The 24,636-nt window shown below is 40.0% G+C and overlaps 1 protein-coding gene across 1 annotated transcript; it reads right to left on the minus strand.

The window, feature by feature from the left end:
• Positions 1-10,255: 10,255 nt before the first annotated feature.
• Positions 10,256-23,025, minus strand: LOC137043566 (N-acetyllactosaminide beta-1,3-N-acetylglucosaminyltransferase 2-like). The gene is made up of 2 exons (XM_067419863.1): positions 22,947-23,025; positions 10,256-12,853 (listed from the first exon to the last, which is right to left on the minus strand). The coding sequence occupies exon 2, from the start codon at positions 12,606-12,608 to the stop codon at positions 11,340-11,342; it is 1,269 nt and encodes a 422-aa protein (XP_067275964.1). The 5' UTR covers positions 12,609-12,853; positions 22,947-23,025; the 3' UTR covers positions 10,256-11,339.
• Between the last annotated feature and the right edge of the window lie 1,611 nt (positions 23,026-24,636).

Here is a 24,636-nt window from a genome sequence, read left to right on the forward strand (position 1 = left end):
CTGTAATATCCATTACATCATATTCTTTTCATCAGACCTGTCGTTCTTAAAAAATTGAAAAAACTTCCTCTTCTTTGTTCATTCGCCCCACTTTCCAGTATTTCCTTCAGTCCTGTCTCTTTTCCTAATTCTTCTATCATTTCTTTTCTTTGTTCATCATACTGTTTGCAACTCATCAGCACATGCTCTGTAGTTTCTGCAACCTGACAATACCCACAAAAACTCGTTGGATGCTTCCTTATAATATGTAGAGTGCTATTCAAATTACTGTGACCTATCCTTAATCTGGTCATAACTATTTCTTCTCTTCTATTTCCTCCCCTATTCTTCACATCCCCAACTTTATTTTGAATATTATACAAATGTCTCCCTTTAATTTCCCTGTTCCACTGACTTTGCCATTCTCTAATGGTTTCTTTCCATATAATACTCTTCCCTTCTGATTTTGACAACTTAATATTTGTTTCAATACTCTCTTTTTTAACAGCTTGTTTGGCTAACTTGTCCACTCTCTCATTCCCCACAATGCCGATATGCGCTGGAATCCAAATCAGTTGAATCTTACTACTTTTTTCCCTTATTCTTGTGTATATTGTCAATATTGTATACAGTAAGTCCTGATGACTATTTGACTTGCCTATCCTGAGACTGTACAATGCTGATAAAGAGTCACTTCCAATTAATGCTTTACTTATTTTGTTTTCCTCAATCCATTCTAATGCCATCATAATAGCGTATAATTCCACTGTATATACACTCAGATCATTGGTAGTTCGTCTGCAAATCTCACTTCTTTGATTAAAAATGTAAACTGCAGATCCAGTTTGCCCTGTTTCTGGATCCTTTGATCCATCTGTATAGATCTGTATGTGATCTTTATATTTATTCCCTGTATATCTATAAAATTCAGCTGCCAAATCTATACTATTGCTAGCTGTTTTGACTTGCAGTAACTTAAAATCAACTTCCATGATTTCTAGATTCCAAACCGGGATATCAGGCCATGTTACAGTTGAACAAATCTCCTTTTCATACACTCCCAAGTCTTTAGCTGCTGCATCTCCTATCCACCCAAAACTTAACTTTTGTGCTCTCTCCCTTTCCCAGTTATCTTGCAGTATTCTTTTGATAGGATGACTATTTCCATGTCCTTTTATATTTATCCAATAATTTACAAGCAACTGTTTACGTCGTATGTTCAATGGCATTTCTCCTGCATGCTTCAACTTGAAGAGCACATACTGGTGATGTTTTTACAGCTCCTAAACATAATCTCAGTGCTTTCGCCTGCATTACATCAAGCCTCATTAGTACAGATTTGGCTGCTGATCCATATGCCACACTTCCATAATCCATCCTTGATCTTATTAAACTTAAATATATATACTTCAGCGATTTATAATCTGCTCCCCATTCTAGTCCTGTTAAACATCTCATTATATTTATTACTTTCTTACACTTGTCCTCCACATTCCTGACATGCTCTACCCATGTTAACCTTGCATCAAAGTGTACTGCTAAAAAGCGAAATATTTTAACTTTCTCTAAATTACTTCCATATAGTTTTAAATGGATATTGTCCTTAATTTTCTTCCCTGTAAAAAACATCACTTTAGTTTTCTCTATAGAAAATTTAAAACCCCACTTTATTCCCCACTTCTCAACCTGCTGGATCCCTTCTTGTACTTTTTTAACTATATGTTCTACATTTCTTCCTTTTTTCCAGATTGCCCCATCATCCGCAAACAGTGATCTTCCCATCCCTACTGGTATATTTCCATATATATCATTTATCATTATTGAAAACAAAGTGGGACTTCCTACACTTCCCTGAGGTGTTCCGTTCTCTATTATATATTCACTTGATAAGTCTGCCCCTATCTTGACCTGAATTTTCCTCCCTTCAAGGAAATCCTTTACCCAGTTAAATAGTTTCCCACCAATTCCCATATTATGCAATTTAATCAATAATCCCTCTCTCCATAGCATATCATATGCTTTTTCTACATCAAAGAATACTGCCACTACCATCTCTTTATTTACTTGTGCTTTCCTTATGTCATCTTCCAAGCTTAATACTGCATCCATTGTATTCCTCCCTCTTCTAAATCCACTCTGACATTCAGCCACCATACCTCTTTTTTCTACAATGTACATTAGTCTCTCATTTATCATTCTTTCCATTAACTTACATACATGGGATGTTAAGGCAATAGGTCTATAACTTGTTGGTTTACTAGAATCTTTCCCTGGTTTTCTTATAGGGACAATAATTGCTTCCTTCCAATTCTTTGGTAGTTTCCCTTCCTCCCACACTTTATTGTATAGCATCAACAACTTCTTCTTTCCCTCTTCGCTTAACTGTTTCAGCATGCTATAGCAAATGTCATCTTTTCCTGGGGCAGTCTTCCCAGTTTTGTCCATTGCTCTATTTAACTCTCCCATATTAAATATTTCATTTAGTTCATCCTCAACATTTCTCACCTTCCTTAGTGCCTCTATATTTTCAGATTTAGTTTTTCCTCTGCCTTTCTTCCCTTCTTCAGATAAATTATTAGAGCTGTGCACTTTGACAAATGTATTTACTAACATTTCAACCTTTTCCTTATTTGTCACTGCAATTTCATTTCCAGTACTCAAGACTGGGTAATTCCATTCTCTCCTGTCTCCACCCATCTTTTTAATCATTGTCCACACCTCTCCAATCTGAGTTGTATTCCCAATTGAGCTACAGTAATTCCTCCAATATGTTCTTTTTGACTGTCTTACTGTTTTCCTTACTATTGCCTGATCATGCTTATATTGAATCATGTGTGTAAAATTATGAGTCCTTTTCATGATTTTAAATGCTTTATTCCTATTTCTGACTGCTTCTTTACATTCTTCATCCCACCAAGGTACTGTTTTCCTTTTAACATTACCTTTACTTTTTGGAATGGACTCTATTGCTGCTGTTATTATACCTTGCTTTATTTTATTTTCAATTGTTTCTATATCCTCATTATACTCAACCTGATTCATACATTTATCACTTTCTTTCTGAAATTTTTCCCAATCAGCCTTCTCAAATATCCATCTTCCTCCTCTTTCTTCTGCACTTTTAGATATAGAAATATTGACTTTACATAATACTGGATAATGATCACTTCCTACTGTTCCATCTTTATATACACTCCAATTACATTTAGCTGCCATACTACTGGAAACCAGCGTAAGGTCAAGTACAGACTCCTTCCCAGTAGTAACCTCTATCCTTGTTTTACTTCCATCATTTAAACATACTAAGTTGTTCTCCTCCAATAAATCTTCTATTACTTGTCCATTAGCATCAGTCTTCTCACTACCCCACAATGTATTATGTGCATTAAAATCCCCACACCACACAATATTACTTCTATTTTGCCCCTCTATTTCCTCAAGCTTGCTTATCTCTAATTTCCTACACGGATTGTAATAATTTATGACTACAATCTTTTTTCCTTCACCCCATTCTTCTATTTCAACATACTCTTGTCCATTCCCTGTACCTAACACCCTGTGCGGTATCCCCTGTCTTACAAACGTAACACATCCTCCTCCACTACTATTTTTCCTATCTTGTCTAACTGATTCATATCCATATATGATAAAATCCAAATTAGGCTTTAACCATGATTCCTGGACGCAGATAATATCTGGCTTTACTCTTCTACTTTTAACAAATTGTTTAAAATCCTGTCCATTTGCCATCAAGCTTCTTGCATTCCATTGAAGGATTAGCATTACTACTATTAACCTACACATGTTGTCTCTTGACTCGACTGTACACTGAGTTCATCCCTTACTTCTTCCCATTTCAATCCTGTCATACCCATATGATGTATTGCTGCTTTAACAATAATCTGAATTCTTTCAGTTTTAGACCTGATTTCAGCTGTAGCATTTATCACCCCTGCTATGAATATCACTATTTTCTTTCTTTCCTCCTCCCATTGTTCCTTCTTTTCTTGTTGGCACTCCCTTACCTCCCTTACATGTCCTCTGCTCTGCTCTTTTTCCTGCTCAGTTCTCTTAACAGCCTCAACATACGAAAGTTTTTCTTTTGTTTTTATCTGTTGTATTTTAACTTCCTTTCTCATCAATTCACATCCCCAAAATGCCACACTATGACTCCCTCCACAATTACAACACTTTGGCCTTACTTCCTCACCACACTTTCCATACTCATGATCACCACTGCACCTAGCACACCTTCTCTTTCCTTTACATACCTTAGCCATGTGCCCAAACTCCTGGCAGTTATAGCATCTCATTGGTTTAGGTACATATTCCCTTATGTTGTATACCATAAATCCATAATACAGCTCTTTTGGTACATCCTTTGTTTCAAACTCAACCAACACAGACTCCGTTTCTATTTTTTCAATTCCTCTTGTCATTCTTACTGCATTTTTAACTGACCTATTCTGCCTTTTCAAGTTCTCCACCATCTCTTTCATGCTTACTGTACGTGGAATTCCATATACCACTCCCTTACTACCACCTGTTCTTTTTTCCCCCACTCTTGCTACTTTTACTACCTTAACTTTTCCAATGCAACTCATCTTCTTTGCTTTTTCCATCTGCCTTTCATTACTACATCCTATCAGTAAATTTCCATCTCCCAAAATCCTTGCATATTTTACTTCTCCTACCTGTTCCTTTATTGTTTTGGTTAACTTAATCGGATCAATTCTCTTAACTCCACCTTCTCCCTCAAATCGCACCACTACATTAAATAGCATGCTTTTGGGATCCTTCCTTTCATCTTCTCTTTCCTCACTTTCCGTCCCATTTGAGCAAGTATCTCCTTTTTTCTTTCTTTTACGACTAACTGCCTTCTTATCCCTGCGCACTCTCCCTACCTCCTCCCAATCCCAAACCCATGTGCAGCAGAAGCCGCCATTTTTAAAGCTTCCCTTTGCCCAATAGGAAGGGCTCTACCATTTTCAGGTGACATCACAGGGGGAAATCAACTTAACTAGAATTTCCCATGCATTTTTATTTGCAATGTTTCAATGAATTACTTTAATCAATTGTGTGATTCATATGTTGCATGTTAAAGCCATGTGTTATGTGTATTTGTATAGCTTTATCTTGCTTTAGAATTGCTCCACATGGTATGTTCTAAGTGGGAGGGGCCTAACTCTATAAAATGGCTCCTGGTAGCCATTTTGAAAGGTTTTTTTTTTTTTTGCGTGTGGCAGTATCTGCTGTATTTCTGGGCCTGGATATAGGCATAGCCAGAATACATACGTGAACATATACATATATTTTTTTTTTTTCTTTGACTTTATTGCTTTGCCTCGATTTTGTCACTGTATATATTTTTGCATTTTGCTTGGGAACCACAATTTTTGCACCAAAATAAACACCCTGGACTTTATATTCCTGTTCATCGTCATTTGAGTTTACACCTTCACCGCCGGTACACCCTAACAAGTGGTGTCAGTACCGGACAAGTGACGTGGGGAGAGAGTTTTTGACATGCCTCCCAAACTACGGAGTCAGCCTGAGGAAGGCACAGTCCAGGACGTGGATCAGGGTGCCATTGGAGGTGACCCAGAGGTGAGTATGCAACCTGCTGAAGTTCCACCAACTGGAGGGGATGCAGCAATTACAGCTCTGGCAAAGATGTTTGATTCCTTCGTGCGGTATCAGCGAGAGCGGGATGACCGGCAGGAACGAGAAACAGCTAGACGAGAGCAACACTACAAAGTCCTTAGCCATCAAGTCAACCAAATGCAGCTGGATATGGAGCGTTCCAGAGTTTCAGATACTGACTGTGAAAGAACACCAGCCAGACTGAAAGGGCAGGAGCCAAGATTGGCCAGACTTGAGGACACGGATGATATAGAACATTTTTGACCACTTTTGAGAGACTAGCGGAAGTGTACCTGTGGCCAAGAGGAGACTGGGCTATTCGCCTTATCCCCCTGCTTACAGGGAAGGCCAGGAGCGCTTTTGTGGCCATGAACTCTTCCCAGACACAGGATTATGACCAGCTGAAGGAAGCCATATTGAAAAAGTATGAGATTAGCACTGAGACCTATCGGCTAAGGTTCCGTACTTTAAATACCCCAATGAATGAGTCACCACAAGAACTCTACACTCGTCTTAAGGATCTGTTTTGCAAGTGGGTCCAATTCAGCAAAAGCAGCAAAGAGAACATTATGGAGGCAATTGTGCTTGAACAGTACCTTCGGGTGTTACATCCAGAGGTGAGGACCTGGGTCAAGGAACGGAATCCAACCACTGCTGCAGAGGCTGCTAACCTGGTGGAGGTCTATATCGCAGCAAGGAGGGGTCCAGGGAACTTCCGCTATGCTGGCATCATGCAGGCCACCAGGGGTAAGTCTGAGGGGTTTGGGGTGGGTTCAAGCTCTCAAAGTCAATTTAAGATTCTGAAATCCACACACATTGAACCCACAACAGTAGTTACACTACCTCAAACAACAGCTAAAAATGAAGTTGTGTGTTTTAATTGTGGTGAGCCAGGGCATACTAGACCGCATTGCCCCTTAAAAAATCCTAAGACAGCTAGTCTCGGCTATGTTCCACGGCAAACACAGTATGCAAACCCTAAACATGGCTTAGAGCCAGTGTTAACTGTTTTATTGAATGGGAAACCATTTCCAGCTTTGGTTGATACAGGTTGTGCCCACACATTAGTAGAGGCCAAATATGTACCCCAAGATAACTGGAGTGAGGAAGAAACTGTGACTGTTTGTTGTGTACATGGGGACAGCACTAATTTGCCAACAGCTGAGGTCTACATTGAGGTGCATAATCAGTCATACCTAATGAAGGTAGGAGTAGCTCAGAGTCTGCCATACCCTATTCTGCTAGGCACAGATTTTCCTGTATTGATGGATTTGGTGCAAGAGACAGCATGGTGTGGTGTATTGACCAGGGCCCAGGCTAAGCATCAAGTACAAAACCAACCATTATCAGACACTGATGAGGTGTTGCAGTCAATGCCTTTTTTTCTGAGGTTATTGTCACAGAACCAAAACCTAGGGAGGAGGATAGGCTGCAGTTACGAAGAGAATATGTGGAAAATCTGATTGAGACCACAGAGCAAGCTGAGGTAGAGACAGGGGAACCTGACTTGAGTGATACAGATCTTGTCATTCCGAATAATCTAGCTAAGCTCCAAGATGAAGATCCCACCTTAACTGACTGTTTTAAGCAGGTAAATGAGAAGGGAGAGGTGAATACATTGTTGGGTGAGAGGTTTGTACTGAGTAATGGACTCTTGTACAGAGAAATTAAGGAGGACCGCATGCAGTTGGTTGTACCCCAGCCACAGAGAAGGGAGGTATTAGAGCTAGGACACACCATCCCCTGGGCAGGGCACTTGGGATTTATGAAAACTTTGATGCGGATCGCCAAGAGATTTTATTGGCCCAGAATGTACAGCGATGTGAAAGAGTTCTGTAGGACATGCCCTGAGTGTCAGCTTACTGTTGGTCGCACCCCTGCTTATGCTCCACTCATACCATTACCTGTTTACTCTCATTACTCTCCCTTTGAAAGAATAGGAGTGGATATTGTTGGCCCACTGGAGAGAAGTCAGGCAGGGAACCGATTCATTTTAGTAATTTGTGACTATGCCACAAGGTACCCTGAAGCTTATCCACTTAGAGAGGTCACTGCCAAACAGATATCCACTGCACTGTTGGGGTTCTTTTCACAAGTTGGCATCCCACGAGAGGTTATCACAGACCAAGGTCCCAACTTCATGAGCCATACCCTACACCAGGTTTATCAACTGTTAGGGATTAAGAGAGTGCGAACCACCCCTTATCACCCTCAGACGGATGGGCTGGTTGAACGTTTTAATCAGACCCTAAAATCCATGCTCAAAAAGTTTGTCTCTGAAACAGGCAAAGACTGGGACAAGTGGTTGCCTTTCTTGCTTTTCGCTTATCGAGAAGTACCCCAGGCCTCAACGGGATTCTCCCCTTTTGAACTCCTCTATGGCCATCATGTTAGAGGACCATTGGATGTACTGAAGGAGAGCTGGGAAGACATACATAAGCCCAGTAAGCAGAACATCCTCACTTATGTCCTCAAGATGAGAGAACAGCTCCAAAAGACCACCGCTCTAGCTAAAGAGAACTTGCTTCAGTCTCAAGCCCAGCAGAAAAAGTGGTATGACCAAGCAGCCCGAACACGCAGTTTCCAACCTGGTGAAAAGGTCCTCTTGCTCTTGCCAACATCAGAAAACAAGTTGTTGGCAAAGTGGCAAGGCCCCTATGAAGTCAAGCGGAAAGTGGGTCCAGTGACCTATGAAATTGAGATACCTTCCCGAAGCCAGCCACTGCAGGTCTTTCACATTAACATGCTTAAGAAATGGAATTTCCATATATCACCATCAGATATGGCTGAAGGCACAGCAGACCCAGTGACTGACAATGTTATGTTTGTGAGAGCGGTAGCAAAAGAGGAGGAAGTTGAAGAACAATACATCCCTGGGCATCCAGGCAAGAGTGAGCTGAATCTTGATCACTTGACGGAGAAACAGAAACAGCAGCTGGTGGGATGCTTACCTGACCAGCTGTTCATGGAGTCCCCAGGTAGGACAGACCTGATATGTCACTCTATCATCCTGAATGACCCCAAACCTATCCGACAGCCTGTCTATCGTGTGCCTGAAAGATTGCTGTCAGTGATGAAAGAGGAGCTACAGACCATGCAGAATCTAGGGGTAATAGAACCATCCATCAGTGAGTGGAGCAGCCCAATCGTGCTGGTACCCAAGAAGGATGGCACTCTCCGGTTCTGCCTGGACTTCCGTAAACTGAACAGTGTCAGTAAGTTTGACCCTTACCCCATGCCAAGAGTGGATGAACTGGTGGAAAGACTGGGAAGTGCAAAATATCTCAGCACTCTAGATCTCTGCAAGGGGTATTGGCAGGTTCCATTGAAGTCAGAATGCAAAGAGCTTACAGCGTTTAAGACCCCATTTGGACACTTTCAGTTCCGGGTGCTACCATTTGGACTCCATGGGGCTCCAGCAACATTTCAGAGAATGATGGACCATATTCTACGGGGGACAGAAATGTTTGCTGCAGCCTACTTGGATGATATTATCATTTTTAGCCAGAGCTGGGAGGAACACCTAGGACATCTCCAAGAAGTGCTAAAGAGGATAAAGACTGCTGGATTGACCATCCGCCCAGACAAGTGTGCTCTGGTCAAGGCTGAGACCCAGTACCTGGGGTATGTACTGGGACATGGGGTGGTCCGACCACAAGTTGGTAAAATCGAAGCCATCAAGAATGCTGAGAGGCCGGTGACCAAAAAGCAGGTCCGGTCCTTCTTGGGCCTTGTTGGCTGGTACCGACGGTTTGTGCCAAACTTCTCAGCCCGGGCAGTAGCTCTGACTAACCTCACCAAAAAGTGCCACCCAAACAAGGTGAATTGGACTATGGACTGTGAGGAAGCCTTTCAAGATTTGAAGGACTCTTTATGCAAGGAACCAGTGCTTCAGAGTCCCGACTTTGAGCAACTGTTTACTGTGCAGACTGATGCTTCAGAGCATGGCCTAGGAGCTGTTTTGTTGCAGGGTGAACAAGGACATCTAAAACCAATTGCCTATATTAGCAGGAAGCTCCTCCCACGGGAGACAAAGTACTCAACGGTGGAGAAGGAATGCCTTGCAATTAAATGGGCACTGGACTCTCTGAGATACTATTTGTTGGGATGCAAGTTTAGGCTAGAGACTGACCACCGAGCATTGGCCTGGTTGGGCAAAATGCGAGACACAAATGCCTGAATAACTAGGTGGTTTCTAGCTGTTCAGCCCTTTGATTTTGAGGTATTGTACAGGACTGGCACACAGAATTGTACCGCTGAATTTCTCTCCCGAACACCTCAAGAGGCGTCAGGAGAGGGAGGGGGAAATGTCACAGATAGGCTGTGACCTATGACTTTTATTTTGGAGGACTGCTGAAGTGCATTGACACACATGAACAGTTTACACCAATACCCACACACAATCTAGAAGACGGCTAAATAACATCAGTTATGCTAGATCTGTGGTTACTTTTCTGATTATGTGGTGTCATATGCCATTTGTGTCCCTCTAATTGTCTTATATAATTTTCTTTTGTTCTTTGTTTGTTGTTTTGTCTCAATTAATAATGCTTTGTTATATGATTTACTATTCAAAGAATACACATCAAACTCGTTTACAAACATTAAGTTTATTTTCCATTTAACAAAACAACTTGTACATATAAAACACAGTGGTACTTACATTGGGTGTCACTGCTCAGTTGCCAAACCCATGTGCAGCAGAAGCCGCCATTTTTAAAGCTTCCCTTTGCCCAATAGGAAGGGCTCTACCATTTTCAGGTGACATCACAGGGGGAAATCAACTTAACTAGAATTTCCCATGCATTTTTATTTGCAATGTTTCAATGAATTACTTTAATCAATTGTGTGATTCATATGTTGCATGTTAAAGCCATGTGTTATGTGTATTTGTATAGCTTTATCTTGCTTTAGAATTGCTCCACATGGTATGTTCTAAGTGGGAGGGGCCTAACTCTATAAAATGGCTCCTGGTAGCCATTTTGAAAGGTTTTTTTTTTTTTTGCGTGTGGCAGTATCTGCCGTATTTCTGGGCCTGGATATAGGCATAGCCAGAATACATACGTGAACATATACATATATATATTTTTTTTCTTTGACTTTATTGCTTTGCCTCGTTTTTGTCACTGTATATATTTTTGCATTTTGCTTGGGAACCACAATTTTTGCACCAAAATAAACACCCTGGACTTTATATTCCTGTTCATCGTCATTTGAGTTTACACCTTCACCGCCGGTACACCCTAACACACACCCTCAAGCCATTCAAAGCATGTATGACTAACATTCTTCTGTGAAACACAAGAGGATATTTTGAAGAATGACAGCCCTTCAGACACGTTGATCCGTTCATCATATACTGTGATCATGTCGCTACAGAAAATATGATATTCCAATGGGGCCTTATAGATTAATTTCAATTTAGTATGTTTAATTAGGAAGAGTTTAAAAATGTGTAGAGATGGGAAACACTGCCTTAAAGTTATCCCATAAAGAGCTCAGTGTCAACTGCACAAAAACAAGTCTTTCAAGTACATTAATAAAACAAACTCAAGTGAAAATTAACTAAAAAAAGCCTTCATCCAGAGTCTCAGAAAGGTACCACGTTATTTCCCCCAGAAAATGTTACCAGCTTATTCTTTTTCAACATAAGAGTTTTGTCTCACACAACAGCTAAAATGGTCTAATAATGGTCCATTTATCAGGTATTGAACATATCAGCAGGTCAGCATGGAGCTGTGCATACTTCTCCACAGTCTCATGGTCTGCTGAGGGCTGCGTTGGTGCACCAGAAGCAAGTTTCTGTGCACACAGGGGTTATCTCGATCTTTCTCATCAATGTCAAATGTATGGAAACCATCGTGTTTGGTCGGAGTAATTCCTATTGCTTTAAAGCACATCCCGTTGTAGACGTCATCAATAGGGAAGAATGGTATGTAAAAAGAAACATGGTAAAGAGATGGGACGAGGTTTCCAGAAAAAACAAATCCACCGCCACCAGCATAAGGAGGGTAAGTACCTTCATAGAAAGACTCAGGAACACAGTATTTGATTGTAGGCTCCCGTCGCGGTGCGGCATTATAAATAATATGCCCGGTGTACAACGACGAGGCCTGTGCAGGCTCCAGAGACTTCAGATGATTCAGTATTGCTTTAGTGTTGGCAAAAACATCATCATCACCCTTAAAAATGAAAGACACCTTAGGACATTGATTCAGCATCCACTTGAAGAAGCCATGCTCCTTGAGAGTCAGGTTGTAAAAGGTGTCCTGAAAATCCCAAACGAGCAGGTCTCGAAACTGCCGAGCTTCATTTAAAATCATTTTGTCGAGATTGGGATCATCCGGAGATGATCGACCCAGCAGAAAGACGGTTCGTACCTGAAGTCCGCTTTCATACAACCCTTCTCTTCCCCAGGTTTCTCGGACTGCTTGGCGCCTCTCGAAATGCTTTGGGCTGGATTTGATTGCAAAGAGAAGAAAAATGTGTTCGGACGTACACTTGTCAGGTTGATCGTGAACAACTGGCAGGTCTCGACAATCCATTCCTCTAAGGAAGTCTCCATAAAGAGGGGGATACGACTGAAAATCCTTAATGTTGGTTTTTAGCAACTCTAAACTCTCAGGCTTACAGTGAAACGGTTTATGCAGCTCCCCAAGTGTTTCATTGTTGACGGAGTCAAATTGCCTGAGAAGAGAATTAAGTTTTCGGTTCCAGAAGGCACGATTTTTGGGAATGTAAAATCCTATGAAATCCTCAGAAATATTAAGGGGTGGAATTTCGCTCAACGTAAAATTTTTGGTTGTATTTTTCATGGTGCTTATCACTGCAGTTGTAGGTTTTTCAGTTGTGGCAGTTGTAACCGAAGGCATTTTGGCCATGTCTCTTTGTGTGACTTCCACATTCTTTAGTTGGTAATAAACTATGACAAAGCAAAGGCTGCCAGCTAGTGCTGGAATGAGGAATTGTGTATATTTCTTTCTCATTTTACAACAACTCAGTTAATAGATGCAAGAAAGGATGTTGGTCTCTACAGGAAATGGTGGGGGTTTACACAACAGAATGTATTTGCGTTGAAGCGCTGCTCTAGCCTATTTCATTTGTTCCTCCTTGGGGATCAATGTTAATGGATCCTACACTTGCTTTTTATAGGCATGACAAACATGTAATGTGCATCATCTTCCAAATTCAGTTTCTTCGATTATATTCCCAATGATGTTCAGCTGCGAGCCTAGCAGACAAAAAGAAACAGTAATGCTAGTGAGATCACAGGAACAAGACGTAACTTGAAGCCTACAGCCTCTTAACAGCAGTAAGATCTGCATGAACACATCACACAGCACTTCAAATACCACCAGGATGGGTGTTGGGTGGGGGGTTTAACACTCACAGAAAGTTAAAGTCACATTTCAATCAAAAATTAAAATGACTGTCATAAATTTACTCACTCTCATGTTGTTCCAAAGATTTCTTTCTTGTGCAGAACACAAGATACTTTGAAGGAGCCCAATGTGACAAAATATTTTTTTGTTTGTTTAGAAAGTAAGTCATATGAGTTCAGTGTTGGAAAGGATTCAAATGTATTTAGTTATAGAATACATGGCCAAAAAATGCATTGAGTAATGTTTTCTGAATACTTGGATTACTTCCACATTGACTTGCATTTTATAGTAATTGAAGCAATGCATCAAATCCTGCTTACTTAACAGGCAGGTGCTAAGTTAGGACGGGTGTAACCAGGGTTCTAAATTAACTTTTGTGTGCGTGCGTGCGTGCGTGTGTGTGTTGAAAATAGAATTTATTCTGAACAATATTCTCACCAATCTTGACATATTTAAATCTGCATTTTTGTGATATTTTTTACCTTTTATAAAGGGCAGTTTTTCCATAATCTTATGAAATATAGGGTATGCTTCAGCTTTAATTTTATTTTTCATTTAATCTAGAAATTAAATTAGAATAAGGCACTATAGGGCTGTTAGCAATCAAATTAAATAAGTAACATAAACAAACCAAAAATTACAACTGCATTAAATAATGTTATAAGATTGTTTTAAATATGTTTAAATATAAAAATAAGAAATGTTGGAAAATGAGTGAGTCATTGAGTCATTTAAATGATTCATTCAATGAACGAGGCAGTCGTTTACGAATAGTTAATTGAATCTTTGATTCAACCGATTCAAACACAGAATCCTTCAGTAACACACACTGTTGCTGTGAGATGCGTTATGGTTCTGCATTGATCTTTGTTTGGAACTATTTTTGCTGCTGAAATCTAACAATAACAGTCAATATTGCATCTAAAATGAAAGTGACTTAATGTTAATTCATTTTTTATGGAACTATCATATGAAATCAGGGTCATATTCAGTCGTGATGGTATTCGAGAAAACAGCACTCTTGGTTCTGTCATGTTGCTTAACTGTAGGCTATCATATGTTGTTATAAATATAAAAACTTCACAATTTGTAACAGATTTAACAGATGTAACAGATTTGTAACAGGGAATGTTAAAGGTGCCCTAGAATGATTTGAAACTATGTTAAATTGTTCTCTGATATCTACATAGAGGGTATGTGGCATATTTAAGGGAAAAAACTGTCCAGATACAGTTTTACAGGTCCATTTACAACCCTAGAAATTGTCCCTAGGATGTAATTATCTTATTATGTTCTTGCCTCATTTGGAAGGGTCATGAATATTAATGTATTGCTTGTTTACCTGGCGATCCTGATGATTCGAAGTTCCGCCTGAAGCCTTGTTTATACTTTTGCCTGGCTCCGCAGCGCAAGCCTCCGAATGTGCAAGACCGCCCACTCCGCGTTGACGTCATTTTTGCCACACGCACCCTGGCGCTTATGTGGACGCGTCGAGTATAAACAAGGCTTGACAATGAACATGTTTGGACATAGTCAAAATCAGTTGGCGTTATGTTGAGAGTCACTTATTTTTCTGTGGTGTTTTTCATGCACAAGGTTTACATAAGAAGGAGGAGGCAATGATGTTTGAGACTCACAGTATGTGGTGTCCATGTAATGAAATCTTAATATTTCACTATGGCAAGGTTAATAAAATGTTTAATTCTAGGGCACCTTTAACTGAGTTTATTTGTATGAGCAGCACTCATTTGATGTGATTTCTCCTCGAGAGGCTGAGCGTCAACATTGCAACTTTGTTACCGTCAGTTCATTATACATTATATAGCCTAGGCTATTATTATCCACTATCGATCGCCACTTACACTAAATTAATACAGAATCATTCTTGCATTTTGGGGATTCCATAGTTATTTTTTGACATTTTTATCAGGATACGGTCGGGCAAGTAAAATGCTGTTTCACTTGCCCCTTCAAAAAATCCACTTGTCCTGGACAAGGTTTCACTGCAAACTCCGCGCAGCCAATAGCCGTATGAAACGTCATCGCGTAGCATTACGGCACCCTGTTCATGGGAATTGTAGGAAGTGCTGCCAGGGGGATAAATGACAAAGAACAGAGCCTTATGTATCATGCATGTACTGCCTCTTGCATCACCGGCCAAACTGGCTTGTAAGTATTTATTAATACCCGTCAAAATGAAATGTAATCAGCATTTGGCAAGTTTGCGGGTATTCATTTAGAACCCTGGTTCTAACACACTTTTGGGGTCCCCAGAGATTGGTTTTATTAGTAGTTATATAGTACTAGTAGTAATGTATAAATGTAGACCAAAAAATGTCAAATAAAAAAGGTATGGCTTATTTCTGCATTGACGGCAATATCCACTCATGAAGTACTCATGCTCATCCTCTCAAATCCCGATCCCACAATTTCTCTGTACTACAGGCTAGTATTGTTGTAGTCATTAAAAAAATATTACATATTACATATATCCTCTCCGAGGCAGATATTTCTATCCTTTCCAATCACCCTACTACCTGTCCACTTGATCCTATACCCACTCACCTCCTTCAGGCCATTTCTTCTTCAATCACTCCTGCGCTCACTCACATTGTCAACACTTCTCTTCACACGGGAAACTTTCCCACAGCATTTAAGCAGGCTCGGGTAACCCCACTGCTTAAGAAACCCTCTCTGAATCCAGCACTTTTAGAAAACTACCGACCGGTATCCCTTCTGCCTTTCATTGCAAAGACACTTGAGCGAGTTGTGTTCAATCAACTCTCTATGCTTCTTGAACAGAACAACCTCATGGACAACAACCAATCCGGCTTCAAAAGCGGCCATTCGACTGAGACTGCCTTGCTTTTCGGTAACTGAGACTGGCAAAAGCAGCTTCCAAATCCTCAGTGCTCATTCTGCTGGATCTGTCTGCTGCTTTTGACACAGTTAATCACCAGATCCTCCTGTCAACACTTAAGAAGACGGGGATCTCAGGAACTGCTCTCCAGTGGTTCAGCTCTTACCTCTCTGGTAGGTCCTACAGGGTGTCATGGAGAGGTGTAGTGTCTAAGTCACATCATCTAGCTACTGGGGTTCCCCAGGGCTCAGTGTTTGGACCATTTCTCTTCACCATCTACATGTCATCATTAGGCTCTGTCATTCAGAAACACAGCTTCTCCTATCACTGCTATGCTGATGACACTCACCTCTACTTCTCATTTCAACCAGATGATCCTACAGTCAGTGTTCGTATCGCTGCCTGTCTGATAGACATTTCTGACTGGATGAAGGTGCATCACCTTCAACTATTGTCTCAACCAACCCAGCACTTCCTCAAAGTTTTCCCATTTAGCTCGGTTCATCAACCATAACTCCATCCAGGACAGCCAGGAACCTTGGAGTTGTGATTGATGACCATTTAAACTTCACTGACCACATTACTGCAACAGCCCGGTCCTGCAGATTTGCTTTATACAACATTAGAAAGATTAGACCCTTTTTTTTTTAGAACAGGCTGCACAACTCCTGGTTCAAGCTCTTGTTCTCTCCAGACTGGACTATTGTAATGCTCTTCTAGCTGGCCTTCCAGCATGCACTATCAAACCCTTGCAGCTGATCCAGAATGCAGCGGCGAGAGTGGTCTTTAATGAGCCGAAGAGATCGCATGTCACGCCTCTCTTCATCAGACTGCACTGGTTGCCAATGGCTGCTCGCATCAAATTCAAGGCACTGGTTCTCGCCTACAAAACAACCACTGGCTCTGCACCAATGTACCTAAACTCACTTGTGCAGACTTACACACCCTCCCGAAGCTTGTGTTCTGCGCGTGAGCGACGCCTCATGGTTCCATCCCAAAAATGGCATGAAATCGCTCTCACAGTCGTTCCCACCTGGTGGAATGACCTGCCGATCTCAATTTGTGCTGCTGAGTCTGTAGGCATTTTTAAAAAACATCTTAAGACACATATTTTCCAATTGCACCTGACCAATAAAGAATAGCACTTAACTATCTATTTAAATTTTGTTTGTTTGGCCAAAAAACATTTTTGTTTGTGTACTGTGCTTAATTAACTGAGACTTCTTACAGCTCTTACAGGTTGTTGGCCTTGTTTGTTTCGTTGCTTCGATTGCTCTCCCCTTTTTTGTAAGTCGCTTTGGATAAAAGCATCTGCTAAATGATTAAATGTAAATGTATTTATGTTTAAATATTATGTATTTTTTTATTTAAACCAAGTTGAATATGAAAAAGTGAACAGCATTCATCATGGTGAATGTAATCTGACTTCTGCAGCGTTTGTGCTGTGACACTTGCACGGCGACTCACTCATTATATTGAACAGACACATTCAGTTTTTCAGCCCGATCTCACAAAAATGTGTATAAATAATCTCGTAAAACGAACCACCCACCCCACCACCCTAATCCTACCCAAGAGTGTCATATGCACGCCATAAAGTGCGTATCATATGCACACGAAAAACTGCGTAGCTTATCCATGCCAAAACTCATTTTGTACTATTTGTAACTCATTCTATTGAGACGCATTACCATGTGATCAAGTTTGCAATCTCCTCCTACACGGAAAAGGATAAAGGTACCCTTTCAAAAGACACTCCTTGTTCTGAGTCTGTCCCCTGAGGATTAGACTGTGACAGAGCAACCAAGTTCTGAGTCTGCCTGCCGAGGATTAGACTGTGACAGAGCAACCAGGTTCTGAGTCTACTCCACGCGAGAGACGAACAGTTCACCAAGTTCTGAGTCTGTCCGCCGAGGATTAGACTGTGGCAGAGCAACCAAGTTCTGAGCCTCTGGTTTAACCAGAGAGACAACACAAGATCCGAGGATCTGAATCTACAGCTTGTGAGGCAGCAACAGATACGACAACATTCTGAGCCTCCAGCCTGTGAGGAAAGAGACATTAACCAACACTACGTTCAGAGTTTTAGTCCAGCGAGACGACTACAGCACGTCCCGAGTCTCCATGCTAAAGAGACCAGAGCAGATTGACCAACTTCTGAGTGTCTGGTCCAAAGAGGCAGAAGACACACAGAGACATTTGCAACAAGGTTAAGCTCAGGAGAGCAAACCTTCACTTCAAGGTTCCTTCGTCTGCGTGTTCCAGATTAAGGACCTTCTGCACCTTCTTCAGGGCCTCATCTGCGTGTTCCAGATTTTAGGACCCTTTGGTGCCCCAGGAGATCAGCATCCCACAGATCTTCGTGTTCAAGGCTGTTGAAACAGATTCCAGCTCCTTTCTTCACTGCACTGTCTCCCAGCAAAACCATTGGAAGAAGTCATCACCATCGGACTGCTTACTCAACCATGTGGAACGTAAATATCACTTAACCAAACCTCTTTCTAGAGACCTTGGCATTGTTGTATATTATCAGTATATGATTTTCTAATTTACATTAGAGGTAATATAACTGATGCTTGTTAATAACAAATAATCTTTCGTTTATTTGTTTAATGCATAATAAGGTTCTTCACCTTAATTTCAGAGAAACAACAGTTTATCTTTCCGTAAGATAACATAACTCTTCTATAGCCACACTTAACTTACTCACATGTATTTTATGCATTTTACGCACTTTAGTCCTTTATCATTCATTGTATTCATTTAGTAGTTGTGTTAATTGTTCTGTTTATCTTTTGTTAATAAAATCTATTTTATTACAATTGTGTCTTCCTTGTGCTGATAAAGCAGAAAAGGCTCTACAAGTTAGAAATCTCACCAATCTTTCAGATAAATCAGCTGACCAACTCTCCCCCCTTTACATTCATTATAAATGACTGGGCAGCCTCCTGTGCGGAGTGTTCTCATACAGCCAAGGTAAAAGGCCTTGACTAGTGTCCCAAACTAAGAGGGGGAAGGTGGTCATCTGATGTACTCATAACCAAACCTTAAGTGACGTGTGATCCAAATTCACAACGTCAGCGCTGACGTGAGTACCAATCACTCTCTTACTTAGTGTCCTTGGGTGGACAAAAGTAAAAATCACTACAAAAGTAACTATTCGAAATACCAAGCCAACTATTTAAATTCTAACTGTAATGGAACACAAGTTACTCATAATTTGTATTCTGAATACGTATTGCCGGTACATGTATTCAGTTACTTCCCAACACTGTAGCCTATATGTTTGGAATGACATGAGGCCATTATATACATTTATGCATTATATACATTTATGGGCATATCTACTTCCTGGAAAGGAAGTGCACAAGGTGAACCATAGTCAGCATGGGCGTAGATTTTATTTTTCAAGATTCTTGATTCCTGATGAAGAGAAAGTTCAATGGACAGCATTGATTTGCATTTATTAAATAAATGATCTTTTGTAATATTAAAAATATAACCTGTGATCAATTTAATGCATGTCTGATCAACAAAAGTATTAATTTCTCTCTTCTTTAATTTTACCACAAATGTTGGAATGGTATGGTGGTTTCCAAAAAATGAAGCACCACCATGAGCAGCACAACTGTTTTCAACACAGATAATAATCATAAATGTTTGTTGAGCGTCAAGATGAGAATGATTAGTGAAGGGTCATGTGACATCGAAGACTGGAGTAATGATGTTGAATTCAACTTTGATCACATGAATAAATTGCACTTTACTATATATTCACATAGAGAACAGCTTATTTACATTATAATAATATTTCACTGTATTGCAACCCATTCTCACTCCCAAGGCGTCAAAATCCGAAGCATAGTCAAGTGCCTTCCGCGTCACAATGAAGACGCTAAAGGTGCCCCTGGGCGTCATTTTGCGACGCGCTGGGTGCTCCATTCATTACAATGATAAACCTTTGGCGTCATAAACAGACGCATTTAATTATTTGCGTTTATAAAAGCAGACATGATTTTATTAATATTTAAAGGCTACTTTTATATTTTGGAGCAACTAACTCCACTCCTACCCTAAACCTACCCATATCTAAACAATATAAAACACATAACAGGCAAATAAATGTACAGTCACAGGTATTTATTGCAAAAACTGACGAAAAGCAGTATAAAAGTATTAACTCATGTTGCATTCCAAGTCTTCTGAAGTCATACGATATCTTCATGTGAAGAACAGAGTCGATCTTGATGTTTTAATCGCTGAAATGATGATCCCGCTGCCCCGTGAACGAACTCATTCATTTCTCATTCAAATAATTCAAAAGACTCCTGAGCATGACGCAATCGGTCACAAGACACACGAGAGCCAATGACATTTTACAATCAATGCTGACGTAATGACGCAATTGGTCACAAGACATACGAGAGCCAATGCAATTTCACTATGAAATCTCACGTAACCGGCGCCAATATCAATAGTCAGAAGACTTGCCCTGCGTCCCAATTCGCATACTATCCATCCTAAATAGTATTCGAAAATAGAATTAGTATGTCCCAAATCGTAGTATGTTGAAAAGAGTATTCCAAAGATTCCCGGATGGTTTACTATTTCCGGTCCGAATTCACAGTAAGGATCGATGGGCACTCGAACGGCTGATATTGCCCACAACCCATTGCGAGTTGGACGAGGATTCGATTAGAACTACAAACGCGGATAAAAAGCGTTAAAAAACTACAAACATGACGGATGTGCGAGTTCGACGGTTAAAGCCCCACTTGGCTACTTTTGCTCTCGGGGTCCCCCTACAGTTTGGAAAAAATAATGTCCTCAACTACTGTCGTAAGCTCTGTAATCCTTCAACAGGGGATGCCATCGTGCGTGCATTTGTTGACATGACAACCCTGATAGCCCTGAACTAGTGATGCGCAGTTCGTCTCATAACCCGCGGACCCCGTATGTCTATTTAATGGTCGCGGGTGCGCGGCGTGTTGTAAAAATATATACAGTGGTGCGGTGCGGGCCAAATAACTTCATAAAAGCGTCCCGCGGGTCGATGCAGCACTAACAGTTCCCCTGAAAACTGCAAGAGGAGTTCTTCTGGCATATATTCATATGTCATATGAATATAATTTCATGGGTTTTGTTTTTTTCAAACGCCAAATAATCACGATGCTCACGTTTACAAGCCAGCGTCATTATAGTAGTCTATTGGTTACCGTTTTACAGAATCTATATGATACTTCAGTTCAATGTTTGAGTGGTAGCTCACCGTAGCAAGCAGGACAGCATCGGTCGGGCACGCCTCCTTCAGCTCACGCCGACGAGCAAACCCTGGTCACATTTTGATCCTCGTCCTGCCTTTAATCCCATCATTTTTTCATTTCCTCTTATTGCTTTCCTCCAACAAAACCTTTTCTTTCTTATTTGTCTCTGCTGCTTCGGACATGACTATATTATCCGACGAACAAAGTTGGGCTCGCACGTCCGAATGTAAGGAAGTGTGTGTGTTGGTGGAAGTGACGTATATGCCGTAAAGCAGTCGAATTTTGTAGTTCTTTTCTTTTTCTCGGGTTACTACCCGAAACCCGAAGTTTAAAAGTACGATTAAAAACGATACAGACCCCATCAGGCTATGGCAGACGTGTCATTCAACCTATTGTAAGTCGATTTATCATCACAAGAGTCTTAAAAAATATATTATGAAGGTTGAAAAGTTACCTAGTGCTGCTTTAAGTAGAGAAGTTTAGATAAAGGGGTTTGAGTGAACCTATCAATATTAAACCTGACAAAAATATATTTATTCAGTGTTGTCCATATTATAGTTCACATGCAGCAGCATTGTGAACTTTTGTAATGACACGTTTGGCCATTAACTTTTAAATGCATCATTATATTTAAACTGCAAACACAGGAGGAGAGTCTCTGCATTAAAGACACTCACATGGCAGATCAACGAGCGGCTACATTTCTCTCCGATACGGCAGGAGATTAAACTTAATGTGGAGGATTTGAATGTGACGAATCTGACGATGATTGACAGGGCAGATAAACGGTGACGGGATGCACGTAACTAAGCGACAGAGTCCGTTAAAGATAGCGAAGTAGTATGTCCCGAAGCTTGCATACTTTTCTGCTACACACTCAAAAGTATATACTTTTTCTTCACAAAAATAGTACATACTTTTAGGACGTAGTATAAGTAGGCGAATTGGGACGCAGCATTGGAATGCAACATGAGTGTGACGCGGAAGGCACTTGACTATGCTTCGGATTTTGACGCCTTGGGAGTGAGAACGGGTTGCGTTTTAACTGCATTTTTTAATTAAATGTTTTGGTATTACGACATTTCTGTCCCTCTCACTTCTGAAAAGATTGCTACGCCCCTGTGTCTTCTTTTCAGCTCATTCCTGATAAACTCGTTTATAAACTAGTCTGACTGTATTTTAAAGGAAAACTATCACATTATCTACAATGTGTTAAGCTTAGTTTCTGGGAAAATGCAAGCCTAAAAACTAGATTTGTAAAAAAAAAAGAAGAAATACTGTCATTTAGTGGATTTCCTATATCCTATATATTAATTGTTTGCGGTGTTACTGCTGTAAAAATCTAAATAAGTAATAAGTATCTTATCAGTACTTCTTACAGCTCTTACAGGTTGTTGGCCTTGTTTGTTTCGTTGCTTCGATTGCTCTCCCCTTTTTTTTTCAAAGTCGCTTTGGATAAAAGCATCTGCTAAATGATTAAATGTAAATGTATTTATGTTTAAATATTATGTATTTTTTATTTAAACCAAGTTGAATATGAAAAAGTGAACAGCATTCATCACTGTGAATGTAATCTGACTTCTGCAGCGTTTGTGCTGTGACACTTGCACGGCGACTCACTCATTATATTGAACAGACACATTCAGTTTTTCAGCCTATATATGTTATTTAGATAAAATCTAAATTTGAGCAGATGAATATAGAGGCATAGCCTATCTACTGTCTGATAGTAAGATTAACACTGGAGGCATAGGCTGGTATTAAATGTTTTTCAAGATTTTGAACAGAATAGAGAAAAAAAAGAAAAAAAACACTTACCGTGAGCCTCTATCAACAGTCCTACTCCAAACTGATCACCTTCTCATGAGAAAACCGTGCTCTGCCTGCAAGGTGTGTGGGTGTGTTTCTCAAAATGCTAGGTCGGCCTCGCCCTTTTTTTTCCATCATCATGATTGGTGCTTAAATCGACCAACACACCTGAGCACCAAGATTTATACTAATATATATATATATATATATATATATATATATATATATATATATATATATATATATATATATATATATATATATATATATATATATCAGTGGCGGCTACTGGTCTGTCAGAGAGGGGAAGCTCATTTTCGGCCAATTGTCTTATTTATTTAAAAGTAAATTCTGCCCTACGTTTCTTTTCAAGAAAATGGTCTTTTACCCTGTGAATGAATGAACGATCTAAAAAAAATATTAAACTCTGTAAAACTGAAAAAAGGAATGTGGTGTATAATTGTGTGAAATGTATGATGAAAATCAAGCAATTTCGCCAAGCAAATATCAAAGAAATAGGTTGCAGCAGTTTTTATTTCGACTGAACTTGAGAAATCCGCGATGGGACTGAGAGCGAATAGCTTCAGTGATTCCTTATAGTACAGAATCGCTGTCAGTCAAAAGGAGATGCAGACCCTCCAATCATCAGGCAGAAGCTCTGCGTCCGGGCCAGCCCACTCCCCATTCACTCCCAGAGACGCTGAGCGTCCGTGGGCGGGACATAATCGCAGCGTTTATCCAATGACCGTCTAGTTTCGAAGCGCTGAAAAAAAACGTTCAAAGCAGCCCCATTGAAGTCAATGGACGCTGGGCTTCAATAGGGAAATGCACTGTGACGCTGCGGGAATGTATGAGAAGGAAATCGAGTCAGCCGACCTGCTATATGTAACTGATTCTGAACAAATTCGTCTTTGAGATGAACGTTTTCTAACGCATTTTTAGTCAATACAATGTTAATATAATAGTACATATTTGACCATTAATTTTGTGACATTATAAGGGAAGCCCTTGCAGTCTTAAAGAAATCGCCACTGATATATATATATATATATATATATATATATATATATATATATATATATATATATATATATATATATATATATATATATATATATATATATATATATATGTATATATATATATATATATATATATATATATATATATATATATATATATATATATATATATATATATATATATATATATATATATATATATATATATATGGGTGGTTAACATGACATGGCCTTTTTTTTGTCCCTGTGTCATGGACTTTGTCTGTGATTAATACCTCATCGAGATTAGCATTTTTTGGGAACTTTGAGTTTTAAAATGGGAGCGAGCACTTTTCACAAAAAAAAAAAAAAACACAAACCTCTGTCAGTGTCAGTTTGGTGTTTATGTCCACAATAGACCGTAAACAATATGGACACGCCGTCTTCAGTGCCTCCCATTGACGAAAAGTTAAAGGGTTACTTCAGCGATTAGCATATGGCTTTGTATCAGTAGAAACCCTGGAGTATATTCAAATGATTGTGCTTTCCCCCCTCATATCCCCCTGAGACAAGAGATTTATGCAATTTATTTCTGGAAAAATTCCTCCTATGATGCAAATTGACGATATTTGCATCATAGGAGGAATGTTTGCCCAAAGGCTAAAGACTACAGCCAGCAGAGGGAGCCATTTCCGCAT

Source organism: Pseudorasbora parva, chromosome 16 (assembly GCF_024679245.1).
Source record: "Pseudorasbora parva isolate DD20220531a chromosome 16, ASM2467924v1, whole genome shotgun sequence".
Lineage (NCBI taxonomy): Eukaryota > Metazoa > Chordata > Actinopteri > Cypriniformes > Gobionidae > Pseudorasbora > Pseudorasbora parva.